Here is a 16,504-nt window from a genome sequence, read left to right as displayed (position 1 = left end):
TGGTGATAACATACTTCTCCATTATTTTATGCAGTCGACCAGTTGAATTGCATACCTAGACTCTATACAGCAGTCGGCCAACTTTGGCAGCCTTTGGCTATGAGTAGCCATCGCCTAGTTGCTGGCTGTCATTCATCTTCTATAGGTTTAGCACACTCTTGACTTCCCATGCTGCCATTTGTCATTAGTTTGAACCAGTGCCCTCATTGACGCATTGGGCTGCGTGCAGGGATTCACATTGTATTCAACATTCTTTTCGAGTTCAAGTGTAGACTTATCACTTCCATTCTCTTTTTTCATTGCGGTCTTTCTCTTCTCTTCTCTCTTTGTGTTCATGTTCTTCTTTCATTGTGCACTCTCACTTGGTATCATCACCAATTCTTTCATTGTGCACTCTCACTTGGTATCATCACCAAAAGAGAGGACTCAGAGGCTTTAAGAAGAGAAGACCACACTCATCTTATTGTCTAGAGCAAATTTGTCATGAAGAACACAGACTTTTTGCATTGTTTAGGCCTTTGACAAAGTGCGACCTACAAAAATTAGGAGATCAACTTGGGGAGTGAATTTTTTATCTTTTCATTAGGGGTGTGTTTGTATGTATGACTCCCAGATACTCTAAAGTGGGAAATAGCACGTTGAGAGCCAAAAAATGCCTCATATGGAGTCCTCTGAGGGATAGTTGTAGTTGGGCACCAATTGAGGATGTTCACTGAAGTGTTAATAGCCTCGACCCAAAGGCACTTAAGGAGCTCTAGAGCGTGCCATGTTCATGATGGTGTGGTTCCTATACTCTATGATTCCATTTTGAGAGGGGAAGGTGGTAGAGGTAAGTTGGTGAGAGATGGCATATTCTAGTTGAAACTTGAAAAACTCGTGGGATGTACACTTGCCACCACTATTACGCCTCATGTATATTCCTACACAACAACAGTTTGTTTATGAACCAAGCAGAGAATAGATAAATGCGTACTCATGCCTAAGAAAGTGCACCCACATATATCTAGAATGACCATCCACTATCAAAAAGAAGTACAATGTGCCGTTTAAGGTAGCAGTGGATGTCGGTCCACAAAGATCAATATAAATCAATGTAAGTGACACCTTAGCTCTATGTATGGATTGTTGAGGAAATTGGATCTGGTATTGTTTCTTGAGTTGATATGCTTTAGAGATATCTTGAGATAGCTCTAGGCATGGAAGGCCTTCAACCATTTGACGATGTGACAACTCATAAAGAGAATCGTATCTGAGATGTCCTAAGCAAAAATGCCATAGACGATTAGTGTCCGTAGGCTTCCGTGCAGTGGCTAAAGCTTGGAAGCAATAGCTCTTAGAGCCCTTAGTTGTTAGCTCAGAAAGAAGACAGGTCATGTGGTATAGGCCATTAAGTTGTATCTCACTGTGAGCGACCACTAAACTAGTTTGAGGATCAAGGATCTTGATTGTGGTTGTTGTAAAGAAGACCGCTTGCCCAATTGATAAAGCTGCTAAATGGATAACAAGTTCACTCCAAGTTGGGGGACATAATATACATCATCCAATGAAGTGAGATTTGGGCCTTGGTTAGTGACAAAACTGATGCGATTGTGAGCTTGAATCTTGATCGAGGAGTTGTTTTCAATTTGTAATATTTTGGTTGCAGGGGCTAGGGAGATGAAAATATCTGAGATGGGGGTCATATGATGAGTAGCTCCATTGTCGATAATCCAAGCAATAGCTGAAGCAGTCGACTATGATGAGTGTATCTTTGTAGTCATCTCATCAAGTTGAGGCAACTCACAAATGGGGACGAGATTTGCATCCTCAACTATCTCTATGAAGATGATACGAGCCTCTGCAGATCAATCTGACATGTCCTTTGGTATTGAGAACAATGTACACTGTGATGGCTAATTAGTGGTAGCATGGGTCTGGCCTCACCACTGCCCTAATTGAGGGTTGCTACCGCCTTGCCTTCCTTACAAGGGATTGCTCGACTGGGGAATGGGGGTCGGATTTTTGGATTTTGGTGCCATGCCTCTTGCCTTTGATAAAAAATTGTCGCCAAAATGGCGAGTCTTTTGACAATGCTAACAATATCTATTCTTTTTCGGCACATTCTACCACTCAGGTTTAAGAAAAATTGGGTATTCCCTTGGATCTCACTACCTTGGTTTTGATTTTGATTTGAGTTTGGTTTTTTTTATCCTTCCCTTTGTTGCCCCTTCCAAAAGAAGCAATGAGAGTCTCCTCAGTAGAGATTATACTATGAAACTGATCAAATAGACAAGTGTAATAAAGTAGCTGATACTCAAATTCATAGACTGTGGGCATGGTGGGTTGTGAGATTACTTACTGCATAGAATGGAAGTATTTTTGTGGCAGCTTATTAAAGAACAACGTGACTTGATTGTCTAAGGACTTAGGAGCCTTTGTAATAGAGAACTCGATGAGAAGGCGCCGATAGTTAGCCAACTTGACTTTCAAGTCATCCCGATCATTGATTTAAAAGATTTGAACCTCAGGGTCTAGATTTATGTGATGGGTCCTATCGCAAGTCATATAGCAATTAGTCAAGTGTGCCCAATGCTCGGATACTAAATCAAAATGCTGAAGCTGAGAATGAAACTCAAGCAATAAGCCTACATTAGCTTAACAATAGCGGATGCATTCCTAGCCTTCCAGGAGTGGACGACCTCATATGAAACAAGTGCAGGATCAGGTTGGGGTTCCAACCCTTGCACAATATCCCATAGGTTCTGGGAGTCAAGGATATGTCTCATCAAGTTTGACTAAGTAGTAAAGTTTGATTCATTAAAATGAGTCTTGTCATTGAAGGCATATTTGGCTGATGAGGATGAAGTAGCATGAGATGTCTGATAGATGAAATAATTGTTAACTCCTATTGTTTGGAGTAGTTGTGAAGTATATACACTTGCATTGCTTCAAAGAAGAGGAACCATCTTGGTGTGGAGAGGTCAAATGATCTAGCATTTGTTAGTGCTAATTTGAGAATATTATGTGATGATATGACAACAAAGCCTGATCCATCCACAAAGTGGAAGATGTAGTAAGAAGAGGAGACACATGCTGATGTTGACAAAGATACAACAGTAGTTGATGGTACACATGATGATTAGGCTGGCACTTCAGGAGTAGCTAGAGCAACCTCAGATCATGATGATGATCTTTAATTTAGTTTGCTTATCATGAGTCTCATGATACATGTACATTGTATATGATATTATGATCATTGATGACAGTGTGACACTTGGACCATCATGCCATAACGATATTATATTAATTGTACTTGCAGTCTTGCAATTTCCCTTTGGGCTATTTTGGCATGCCACATTTTGCTTCAATCTAGATATTAGACTTCATATTTGTACTCTTTTTTGGGGCAATGAGCATGTTCTTTCAAAGATTAGACTTCATATTTGTAGTCTTTTAAGTTACTTGGCAATGGGGCAATGGGCATGTTCTTTCAGCTTAGACTTTAAAGTTTAGTTCTTTGTTCATTGTCTTATGGCATATGTATTATGCATTTTATAATTGAATAGCTTAACTCTTGAGCCTTGTAAGTTGTAATTCAATTTATAATGAGCCATGACTAGTTTTAAAAAGATGCATGATATCTTTAAAGTTAAAACTTAAAAAAATTATCCTTGTGGATTTTATACCTTGGTTTTAACACTCTACATGGTTATGAGTGAAATATTAAATTTTTTTCATGAATTTTAATTTTTTAAATGTCATTCTTGTTTCCATGTTCTGATTTTCTAGGTTTGGCATCCCCGTTCCTCATTCTCGTTTCCCAATTCATATTTCTATGCCTTAATCATATCATGTTTTTGATTAAGGACTTATTAATGACTTAGTGATTAATCATAAGTGAGTTGCTCACTGGGCAAAGCTTTAGCTTAGGGCCTGCTTAATAACTTAAGTGCCCTACACGTGAGTTGCTTATTAGGGGAAACTTTCAATGTAACTCAATTCTAAGGTATAAACTTTCAATTTAATGAAACTTTCACATTGCACCTTGTTTCTTTAGCCTTGGCCATGTACCACATGGCCTGCACACTTGTCCACTACATACCTCAGACTCTAGTCTCAAATCCTACACTATTAGTGCAATGGTCAACATGCCAAGAGCTAGTTGTACTAGAATTAAAGTTTATTTTAATTAAGAATCTTTGTTATGTTTAATTAAATCATTAAGTTTATATATTCATTTCTCATTCTGGTGACAATATCTCATGCTAGCTTGCCTCTACCAACTTCCCTTCATAGAATGGAGTCATAGAGCGTAGAAATTGGACCACCATGAGTATGGCACACTCCATGTTGTTTGCAGTAGAGCTCCCTGAGCGCCTTTTGGGTCGAGGCTATTAATACTTCGGTGTACATCTTCAATTGGTGCATATAGCTATTTCTTAGAGAACTCCATACGATGCATTTTTTAATTGTTGGCTTGTAGTTTTTCACTTTATCCTAGGTTTGATGAACATATCTATAGATTTGTGGCAGGAAAACTCCTTTGGTGAATTCACACTAGGCTAGATTTAGCTTCGTCGGTTAGTTTTCTTGCTTAGTATTTCACTCCATCTAGGATGCCACATTGGATTGCATGTCTTCGTGTTTTGAGATATTTGCGGTATACATATTCTTATGGCATGACTTATGGTTTTGCTTTATGTTTTCAAGGGTACATCGACTCTAATTAGACAAGAGATCTTGACACTGGCATTCTTATGGCAGTTACCTCTTTACCTTGGGAATGGTAATCTATGTCTTGGGCCAGTCATAAGTAGAAGATAGTGGTGGCTTTCATGGTCGAGGTTGAGAATATGGCTCTTTTTTATGATTCCACGAAGGCTATCTACTTGAGGAACTTATTAGCAACACTTCAGTTTCCATGTGACTCTTTTACCGTTGTCTACTATGACAACCAGAATGCCATTGTTCTTGCAGACAATCCGATCATTACACCATGGATGTGATATATGGGAGTCCATTTTTACTTTACTAGAGAGCAGGTTCCATCCGCCTAGAGCTTTGTACCTTCCTTAGACAATTTTGTAGATATATTAACCAAGGCCATCAATCGATGTTATAGTATATTCTACCCAAGATTGGCCTGGGTACACCTTCCCTACTTCTTTAAATTAACAGGAAGCGGGTGATTCCCTCCAGCTTTCCCTTTCACTTTGAGAGGGGATGACTTTCTTCTCTTGGTGGTGAGAGGATATTGTTAATATTTTTTTAAGATATTATGTATATTGTACTTAGTATCTTCATCTTTTTTAGATATTATATATATTCTACTTAATATCTTCATCTGTATCATTAGGATGATATGATTGTAAAAGGGTACTTGGATAAGTGAATAATTATCTTGTAAGAGTACTATCCAAGTGACACTACTGCATAGCATTTTGCATGAGCATGATTACACTTACCTTGCCTTTTGCATAACTCCAGTGCATTGATCATTGATATTCTGTTTTGTAAAGGAGTGGCTAATTGGCATCTTCCCATGCCAATCTCCCTTGCATGCGTAGCTTTGATAGCTTGCTTTTTACACATTTTTTAGCCTCTTCACATACTCACCATATTTACTTTACATATCCTTTGTGTATTCCTTCATCATCGACACCTAATAGTGGTAGGGATAGCTTGCTTATTTTGTGAAAGCCTTTGGGTTCTCCCCTCAATTTCCTATCTGTCACTTAATCGTCTGCAATCTACATTTTTTGAAATACCTTTTAAAAAAAGTTTATTGTGGTGTTACTTGCCTTTGGAGGACTTAGTAGGCATCTAGGCAGTTGATGTACATCCTTTGTTCAATGCCATGAATTCTTTGGGTTGACCACTTGGACTCCCTTGGTAAGATAACCATTGCCTCTATAGCCTTGAAAGGCCATTGGGCAGCCATTATGTACCCTTTGTCCAATGCCTTGGTTGCTTTGGGGTGGGACGCCTTGGGATAAAATAAAAAACAAAAGCAAAACCATACAAAAATTTGGGTCGATCTTCCTATCTAGCTCATTTCTTGGGCTTGAGAGGAGGTATTGAGCTAAATAAAGCTTTACATGCTGAATTAGCCTCTTAAACAACCCCAAAAATTCTTAATTAATGAAAATCCTAAAATGGTACACAGCTCGAGAGAGTTTAAAAAGATGCATTGTATGAGGTTCCAAAACTTTTATAAATAGGTAGGGTGTTCTCCATTCAGCCTAATCTCGTTTTTGCAGGTTTCAGGTTTCAAGTCTACATTCATTCGGAGCCTGTTTCTAGGCTTTATCGTGGAGTCCACACCATGAACAATTGTTGTCTAGCCTCGACTATTTGTTGTCCATATATCTATTGTCGCCAACTGTCGCATGACACTCCATTGTTGCATTTGTATGTGCTGGTTGTTGCCCTATCTCAGATGATTGCACGAAGCCTACGTTTGTTGTTGTAGGTTGCCTTACATGCTGCCATGGCATCACTCTAATCTGTATTTATTGTGCAGGTGGTTGTATAGATAGCGACATCATTAGTTGAATCTGTGTTTGATGTTTCTCTCTCACGTGTTGCCATGTTGTGTTTGCTGTTGTCTGACACCTTGGAGTTGCCATGTTGCGATTTGAGATCTGTTAAGAGTACGACATTGACACTCTAGCTCATCACCTTTGCCTCAGTCCTTGAGACATGAGAGTATGGGATACAACTTTTATTCCTTGTACGATTTTTTTACTACATAAGCATTGTAGGTTCAATATTCACTCATTTATTTTGATCTTTCGTTATGTTCATTGTCTTGGAGTTACCCTAACAGTAACTACGCTTTGTTGAGTTTATACCTTGTTGTACGCTTCCATTTATGTCTCTATGTTAGGGTATTTCTTTATAGGCCTTACTCTGGATCATTGGGATCAGATGGTACTGAGTTTGGATCTTTCGATCTAATGGGACTATCAACTTATGGAATTTTGACTTATGAGCCATAACCATGTTAATGTCACTTTTGGCATGCCATGGTTTTTTTTATAAATATGGCTCTCGGTACATTGACTACAAAACTTATGTACTTTCTTTTCAACTTGATGGTTGTATCCATGTGATCAAGGACTGTTTATCCTTAAGAATCACAAAAAATAATGTACATATGATTTCAACACTGGACTTTAATGATTGTTTTTTTAATTTAAATATTATTACTTATATTTGTTTCATTGAAAATTTTCAATCATTTGATTCACAATGTAATTTAATTTCTTTTAATAATAATGTTAATATGAATTCAAATGTAAATAAGTATTTGGATTTGATCTTATATGAATATGCCAATATCTTTTCATCCAAACTTATTAACTTTTAGTCCTAGCTATATTTTGGATTATTATTGGACATGATCAATTTCTGGTTGTGTCTTTTGGATTTATAACCAATGCTCTCATAACTTTCTAGGAGGTGATAAATGACTTATTTTGTTTGTATTTTAAAAAGTGAATAATCTTTTTTCTCAATGATATCCTTATTTATAGTAAGTCGTTGGAGGAACATGTGAAACATTTGTGTATGGTCTTACGTGTCAATTGTTTGCAAAACTATCCAAGTGTGAAAGTTTTCAGATGGACTTATTATATCTTGGACATGTCATCTCGAGTGATAGTATTCACATTGATTCCAAAAAGGTTCTAAAATCTTTCTTAAGTTTTATTAGAATTTTTCAAAAGTTCATAAAGGACCATGCTCATATTGCTAAACCCTTGACACATTTACTTATGGGTATTCAAAGCAAGAAAAAGTATATTAGTTCGCTAGTTGTTTGGATTAATGAGCTTGATCAATGTTTTCAAACATTGAAATTGCTGGTTATTACTACACTAATGTTGTAGATAATCAATTCGAATAATCCTTTTGAGGTTCATGTTCTTTATGAGGGTGGTTGATATATCACATTTGAGAGCCGTAAGCTCACCAATGTTCAAACACGTTACATCACCCAAGAGAAGGAATTGTTGGTGGTTATCCATGCGCTGAAAGTATGGTGTTATTATGGACAATACCATGAATTGAGGTATCTTCTTGAAGAGGGGCATAAACAGTAGTAGACAAGGTGCACCAGCAATTTGCAAGGCACGGTTTAGGTTGAGTGGTGGGCAGCCTTATATTTAGAGATGTTGATTCTCTCAAAATCAGGGGACACTTTGGTAATTCTCTGGGAAAGTTTGGCAATTTAATGTTTTGGGGCTATTATAAATAGCCAATTGAATGTTGTAAGCTTATAATGTATATTTTAGCCTAACAAGGAGAAGGGTTGCTCTCAAAGTTGTGCCCATAAGAATGAGCATTGTGGCTTTTATACACAGGGTCGGATTTAGGGTTTCCTCCCATAAATTGGGCATTGTACTCACTTTTTATACATAGGGTTGGGCTTAGGGTTTCCTCCCACCATAAGTTGGGCACTCTAGCCACTTTTTTATCTAATTTGCATGAGTGAGCCTGGCGCTCACATAATATTACAAAATAATAATGCACCCAAATTACTTGCACATTGTGTGCCTAATTTTTTAATATAATGTAACTTGAAAAGTGAAATCACTTGCTGAATATCTCGGGCACTTCGTATTTGCACGCTCTCGCTTGAAATCTGCATCCTTCTTCATTGAGGTTAATAAACAAGAGTGAAGTAACAACTACAAATGCCATGAAGCTGATACAAAAACACAAGCATGGAAATGTAGAAAAAAGGTAAAATGTAGGTTGATGGAGAGGTAGGAGCAATACTCGATAATAGTTTGGCCCAAAATGCTAGATAGAAAGGTGAAACCCTATTGCAGCTAGCAAAAATGCAGATGTTATAGCACCTGGTCGAGGCACGAAATAGGTGGCCAAACTTTACACGCAATCCACCTAGCTAGGAAACAGGTTGCCAAGCGGTAGATGATGAGGAGCAGAGAGAGAACACAGGGACAACAGGTCTAACCAGCCAAAATATGCAGCTGAGACAGAGAAGTAAAGATAATGTGATGCAATTCTGCCTAGACCAACACATCACCCAGGTGGAGAGTAGGCTGTGGAAGGCAAAAACACAACACATCCCTCTCCAAGTTTGCTACAGCAGCCACACAAAACCTGCTACAGTGCAAAATGAATATAAATCAGCACTAGAATTTAGGATTCTAGACATCTAAGACCATGTTAGAGTGTGCAATGGAAGTGAAAGCATGAAAACAAATGTATTCAATAGAAAGAAGAGGAAGAACATCCTGCCTGGCTGCTGCCCCTGGTTCCTGCGTTTACTGCTGCAGCAGGCTGCCATGGTGTCCAGCACCCTAGGCGACAGTTTCCAGCCTGTGTTTGGCTGTTGCACAGGCCGCCAGACACCCAACTATCATCTGCCAGCTGCGTCCAGCTTCATACTCTTTCAGGCAGTACATTGCTGCATTTTGGTTTCCAGCTTGTTGCCCTTCCATTTTCAGCTCTGACTGGTGGTTACAAACCTTGAGATTTGTTCCTGGACATCACTCTTTTACTGCTCCCATTGCTCTGTCTTTAAGCATTTTGTACTTTCTTACATTCATTTACAGCACTGATTCATTCACTTCAGAGTTCTCTTTCTTCTTTGTTTGTGCTATGTGTGTTTCTGATGAAAAATGACTTTGAAACCAATAGTAATTTTTAAACTCGACGAAAAATGAGCATGTTGTTGATGCATTTTGAACAAAGCAATAGTAATTGGATTTGGCTTTCTTTAAAGGAAGGCCTGAGCTTAGCTGTAGAACTCATGCTGCAGGTGAAGTTGCACTACCGGGAGGCAAAAGGGACAAAGGAGATGCCGATGATGCTGCAACCGCGCTTAGGGAAGCAAAGGAAGAAATTGGTCTGGATCCTTCACTTGTGAAAGTTCTCACTGTTCTTGAACCATTTGTCTCACAGGTTTCTTCTGAACTCAATGTTTGATGGCAAGCTTGCTTTTTGGAGAGCCTACAATGACTTTGTTACAATTTGCATCAAATTTTCCACAGAAGCGTTTGAGGGTTACACCTGTGGTTGCTGTGTTGTCTGAGAGGAACAAGTTCAAGCCTCTTCCAAATGCTGCAGAAGTTGATGCAATTTTTGATGCACCACTCAGCATGTTTCACATGGTAAGTATTGGAAGACATTCCATGTCTTGAATTGGTAAAATGGGTGCTGCCATGGACCGATGTAAAGTATTGCTTAAGCCACAAGTTATTTTTTAACATGACATGAGAATATTCACATGTAGCTGGGCTTAGAAATGCAACATATGAATGATAGGAGGTGTAATCGCACATCATACATACTTAAAAAGAAAAATCAACAACATTGACTTGAGTTCTCGGTTTGCCATTTAACAAGAAGAAATTCAAGTTGTAATTGACATGAACTTGTGATCAAGCTGCAGTACACTCTTTAGTTACCGTTCTCTAGGTCTGTGCCTCTTCATCTGCTCCTGCACATTGCACTAACTGAGGTCACATAAAAATCAGACACAAACCAAAAACTCAATCTCGTACTAGTAGTATAGTTGCCACCCACATAGAGTTGGAGATTGCAAGATACATGCAAGAATAACTGAAGAATGTAAGGACAGCCAACAGAAGCACACTAAAAGCAACATGGGCCATAGCGGAAGGGACATGCAACACTAATCAGAGTTTGTTAATCATCTAGGTTGTTAAGTTGGCAATGAGATACATATTGCATGTATGAGAACACAAAGCTGTAACATTAATAGAACATTTAAAATGCACACTTCATGAACTGGGTATAAGAAGTAAAGTAGCTGCAAATTATCATTCCTCTTTTTGTTGCCATCTATGAGACATCTGCACAGACCTCTAACCTACATGCATGATATGGCCCAAGCCAAGCATGGAAAGAAACATAAAGCGGTAAGCATTGGATTCATCTCCTAACATAGAGCCAAATAGGCTTCCATTCGACCTTGGGGCCAGCAAGCATGGAAAGAAATTTAAAGACGTAAGGATTGGATTCATCTCCTGGTGTAGAGCAAACCGGCTTACATTCGAGCTTGGGGCCAGCAACTTATCGGGCCAAGCTCCGATTGCAAGGATTGATGTTTCCATACCATTAGTCCATAACAACCCGGTGCGTGGAGACTTCAACATTGGTGATCGCATGAGGTATAGCACAACTGAGCCCCTGAATCCTTTTTATACGATTCCTTAACTACACTAGCCTTTAGGGCGTGTTCACACTACAAGACCTCTTAGCATGAGGTGGTGTTCAAACCTAGTGGTTGAATGGTTAGTGGTTGTAGCCAATGCTACAGGTGCCTATCCAAGATGTCTAAGGATATAACACTTTCCCCGTATGAATGATTGCTGTCCTTAGTATTATCCTAAGTGACAAAGTCGAAGCGTCTCTTGAGTAAGCAAGGTGACTCCCATGTTGTCCCTGTTTTCATGCGGTTCTTGCACTTGATGAAATATCTAGGATAAATGGCATGATGGGATCATGTAATATTGGACTGGTTTAGGTGCAAATGGAATGTATTGAATCATAATTGTGTACAAAATGTCCTTGATTGGGATAATCAATTTACCATGCCCCAAGTATTCCTTCAAATGACTTACATGGGACATAGGATGAATGTGGATATTTGAAGGTAAATCCAATTGAGAGGCTACAATGCTTTGGTGCTTGTTGTATTGGAGTTTTTGTTAGCTTGCCTATTTCAGTTTGTCAATTTGTTAGATTTGTCACCATTAGCGACAATCCTTCTATACTCGTGCGTGGAGTGGGGACCATTCTCCTATAGCTAGATTGGCAACATTCTTTAGGCAAAGTTCTCTATGTATTAGATTTGGGTTTTAACCTATTGTTTGTTCATGGTCTTACATAGCTAGGTACCCATATTGTGTCCACAGAAGATGTACTGACTTTGGAGGATGTTTCTACAAGAGTGGTTCTTTGGACATGGTGGACTTTTTATGCTAACAGCCTTCGTCTCGCAAGAACTTCCTACAAGCTAGGAATGCTTTGGCATGTGCAATATGGGCACCTCAACTTTGATGCTATCAGGTGGGCTTCTCAAAAGAAGATGGTTGAGGGACTTCTCAATTTTCCTCCCATTTACACTCTTTGCCCTAGTTGTTTAAGGAGCAAGCAACATAGGCAGCCGTATCTACAGGTTGCTACTTGCAAGGCTTCTATACTACTAGAGTTGGTCTACATTGACTTATGCAATTCTATGGGCACAGCCTCCCTTGGGAAGGCCAAGTGTTGAGAAACCCATTCACTTAGTGCATTCAACTCATATCTTTCCCTTCAGTTTTAGGGTTTCACTCAATGTACATCCCTAAAAAGGGGCCAGCTGCCACATTTGGGGCACCACCCTATATTGTCTAGGGAGCCATCCTAGACAGTGTCTACCTATTTATGGGTAGTCTTTGTCATTCTTTCACACATCCATCAAACACTCTCATCATCATTAGTTATTCTTCTAAGACTCTCATCACCATCAGTCATTCTTCTGATACTCTCCATCATTCTTTTCTCTCCTTCCACCATCTTCGCTCCTCTGCTTTAGGCACCCTGTCTTGTTAGCATCAGGCTCGCATTTTGAAGTTCATCCTGCCTGGCGTCAGCTCCTCCTCCTCCTCCAGGAATCATCTCCACCTTACATTTGACTGTCTGGGAGGTTATTCTCCACTTGGCATCAGTACCATCAGCATCTGGCATCTCCTCCTACTAGCGTTTGGCAATGGAGAACTTCTTCTCACTTGGCGACCTCCCTCTCCATTTGTTGTCATCTCTAGAGATTGTCTTGATTTGTGATTTGCATTTTGTGGTCTCTTGGCTCCTCCACGCCTAGCATCACTCCATAGTAGTTGGCATCAGTGCTTCTATCCTACATTTGCAGACTTAGAGGCCCCTCTCCATCAGACGGCAATCTCCCTGCTCCAAGCATCATCTTGTTAGCTGCATTTGGGAATTTGATACACTTCCTGGCTTTGGCATCAGTCTTCGACAGTTGGTAATCTTTTGTGACGGCTTCAAAGGACTACATATTACTCCCTTGACAATTGTTCTCCACTTCTAGTCATTGTTAATAGCCTACCACCCGAAGGATTGCGTTTCACTCCGTTCATAGTGCAGATTTCCTTTAGATTTTTTTAGATATTACCTTTTGATTCAAACAGGATGATGCGGTCATCTTTTGAGCTTTCTCCGATTTATGAGCTTGGTTCACTTAGCATGATTTAGTGCTTCATCATCATCTTCTTCTATGTTTTGAGTTTTTCTTCTCTTTCAACGTTTGCCATATTGTTTTCACCCCTAGGCACCCCACCCCAACGCAGCCAAGGCATCGAACAAAGGGTGCAAAGTGATTGCCCAATGGCCTACCAAGACCATAGAGGCCATGGTTATCTTGTCAAGGGAGTCCAAGTGGTCACCCTAGAGAGGCCAAGGCATCAAACAAAGGATGCACATCGGCTGCCCAATAGCCTACCAAGTTTTGCAAAGGCGGATGAAACCACAATGAACCAATACTCAGCCAACTTGACTTTCAAGCCATCCCGGTCAGTGATTTTAAATTTTTGGAGCTAATGATCCAAATTGATGCAATGGGTCCTATTCCGAGTCGCATAGTGATCAATCAAGTGTGCCCAACAATGGGATGCTAAGTCAAAGTGTCAAAGTTATGAATGAACTCAGATAATGGACCTTGCATCAGCTCGACAATAGCAGAGGCCTTTCTAGCCTTCCATGAGTGGACAACCTCGTATGAAAAAAGTGTGGGATTAAGTTAGGGTTTCAACCCCTACAGAAGATCCCATAGATTTTGGGAGTCATGGACATGTCTCATCAGGTTTGACTAAGTAGTGAAGTGTCACCCATTAAAACGTGTCTTATCATTAAAGGCATGTTTAGCTAATGAAGAGGAAAAACTATGAGGTGTTGGGTAAGTAGAATAGGAAAGAGGTGAGGGAGGGGAATAATTAGAAGGGGGAGGTGGGTAGGCAGAAATAGGCTAATAGTATCCAATGGGTATCGATTGATGTGAAGGCACTAGAATATGAATGTTTGCATAAAGTGCCGGTGGAGGTGGAGGCACCAGGACATGTAAGCCCTTTTCAATGGTCGGTTGGGACACAATAAAATGACCAAAAGGCCCACTAGATAATACCATGGAAGCAAATCGTGGTACTAACAGATCTATACTTGGTGGTGGTGGGCTGAGTGGTATTTTCAAGCCGTGAAAAACCCGAAAGTGTGGGGATGGTAGGATGAATCTCCATCATGGAGACACTACCCAATTATTGGGGAAAAGATGAGGTCCTAAAAGGTGGGCCTAAGGGTGAAGGACCCCTTGGTATGATGCATGAAGATATGTATGGTATACTTAGTGGAGGTTGAAAGAAAGGTGCATTGGAACTAGTGGGTGGGATGTGTGGCAGATTAAATGGACTTATCATTGGGTTGTTGTGGGAAATGTGTTAGGTTTCTCTTTCTCATTAAATGCAAATGAAGAAATAGATGAATCACTAAAATCATATTGACCATGAGATGTAAAAGCAGAAGGAAAAGACGAATGAGCACTTACCATAGATTTTTGCAACTTTTGCTTATCTTTTCTTGAGTTCAAAAAGAAAAATATGTCCTCTTCAGGGCTTATGAACCAATACCTAGTACGGAGAGTGAGTTCATCCTGGGCATCACCAATATCTTGTACAAAAGGAGGAAGTAGACTCAAAAGATTGAGAAGTAGTAGCATGCTTATCTTACATAGGAGTGAATGAATGTGGAGAAGTGCATGGAAAAGATGAAAGAGGTAGAGAGGGAGATGATTGTGGTAGAGAGGAAAATGGTTTGTACTCCATGTCAGGGTGATTAGTCCTTTGTGGAGCTTCCATCCTTCTTGTAAAATCATTAGACTAGTGCACCAAATCTAAAGGGGAAAACTCAAATTTATCTTTGATCTGCTATTGAGCTCAATACATGAGGATGAGATCGTATTCGGCTCGTGACATCTCATATATGTATGAATACAGTGAAATTTGAATGATTGATTAAATACTAAATATACAATGCTCATGCAGCAAACAAACCATGTAGAAATGAAAACCGTACCCCGAACTCTTGTCTTGAGGACCGAGGTGTTAGAAGTGTAGCATGGGAACCCTAAGTAAGCAAGGGTGCACGAGGGAAGGTGAGGTGTGAATGAACTGAAGGGCAAGGGAAGCCCTAACCCTTGCCCATAGAGGTTACTCTTAAGTGTAGAGAGAGTGTACTAGTTGTACCTTAAGCAACTTACTAAGCAAGATTTCCTTCTTGTACTTGAGCTCTCTCTCCCTTTTGTGCACATAGCTTTATACTCTCACTAGTCACTCTGGTTCCCAACATGGTATCAAAGCCACCTTTGATCCATTGAGCTTCCTGTATCCACATCTCACACTAAGTGCACATGAGAGTTTTATTTCTTCATCATATCTCTTAATCTCCATAGTTGTCTATCATACCCTCAGGTAACTTACTCATGAATATATGTGTGCATCATGTGGGTTCAAAATAAGATAATTTTAAAATAACGTTTTTATACATTTTTTGCATACATAAGGGTGTAATACAAAGGGGTTATTTACAGATTGAATAGAAAAGGATTATCTTTTATTCAAGAAAAATTCATAGATAAGGATATTTATAAATTGGCCTTGAACGCACGTGATGTAGAGGATATACGTATAGTAACTTCCACGAGGCCATATCTAGCTCTATTGGATGACTTGGGGAGAGCAAAAGAGAGCTTTTTAGGTCCCAGTTTCTTCTGGGGGTCTCTTTCTTACCTCAAGGCGCAGTAGCATAGCACCTTAGAGGCCAACATTGTCCATGTCAGAAGGCGGCATTGCTGAAAATGCAGATTTGGCGCATTCTCTGACAGTGTGAGCATTCGAGCTGTAGCGCAAGTAGCATAGGGCGTAATCCCTTGAGTCTTCATGGGGCACTTGTATTCCTCCAAGTGGGCTATCTTACCCTAAATGGGTTTGGCATAATTCCTTCTATGTTGCTCACATAGAGCAAACCCTCACTTTGTACCTTGCTAGGAGCCATAGCTAGAAAGCTTCAAGCTTTCCCACTCCCAACTTTAATCACGCTGGAAGTCACTAACAGTGATTCTAATCATTGATTAATCTTCTCTAGAGGTTGTCTCAAACCTAGAAGCTTCCTCTTCAGGCTGGACATACTAATAGGCATTAATAAGTCCATTAAAAGACCGCGACATTTCACATCTCAATTGAGGCATAAAATTGAGATGAGTGCTTGTAAGGACTAATGCTCCACTTCTTAATCATAATCTTGGTTTAACTTAGTTGTGGAAGATGTTTTATGTCTTTAAGTGGTTCATCTTAAGCATATCCCCTTAATGCCTAACTCTCATCATCTCACTGTTGATCATTGTAATTCTATGTGTCAGGTATACACACATAGACCATTTACTTCTCTTAATCTAATCTATTTGTCCGAGTACACCTTA

General features: G+C 39.6%; 1 protein-coding gene across 1 annotated transcript in view; it reads left to right on the top strand.

The window, feature by feature from the left end:
- The first annotated feature begins 2,051 nt into the window (after positions 1-2,051).
- LOC148016731 (nudix hydrolase 11-like) overlaps positions 2,052-16,504 on the top strand; it is a 28,487-nt gene continuing 14,034 nt past the window's right edge. Inside the window, exons 1-4 of the mRNA XM_087663918.1 lie at positions 2,052-2,129; positions 9,227-9,407; positions 9,773-9,915; positions 10,005-10,124. Coding sequence (XP_087520044.1) covers positions 2,052-2,129; positions 9,227-9,407; positions 9,773-9,915; positions 10,005-10,124 — 522 coding nt within the window. The remainder of the gene's footprint in view (positions 2,130-9,226; positions 9,408-9,772; positions 9,916-10,004; positions 10,125-16,504) is intronic.

Source organism: Lygodium microphyllum, chromosome 23 (assembly GCF_053477565.2).
Source record: "Lygodium microphyllum isolate KBCC chromosome 23, Lygodium_microphyllum_v1.1.10, whole genome shotgun sequence".
In the NCBI taxonomy this organism is placed as follows: Eukaryota; Viridiplantae; Streptophyta; class Polypodiopsida; order Schizaeales; family Lygodiaceae; genus Lygodium; species Lygodium microphyllum.
Note: the sequence above shows the minus strand (reverse complement) of the source record. Positions and strands in the feature narration are given on the sequence as shown.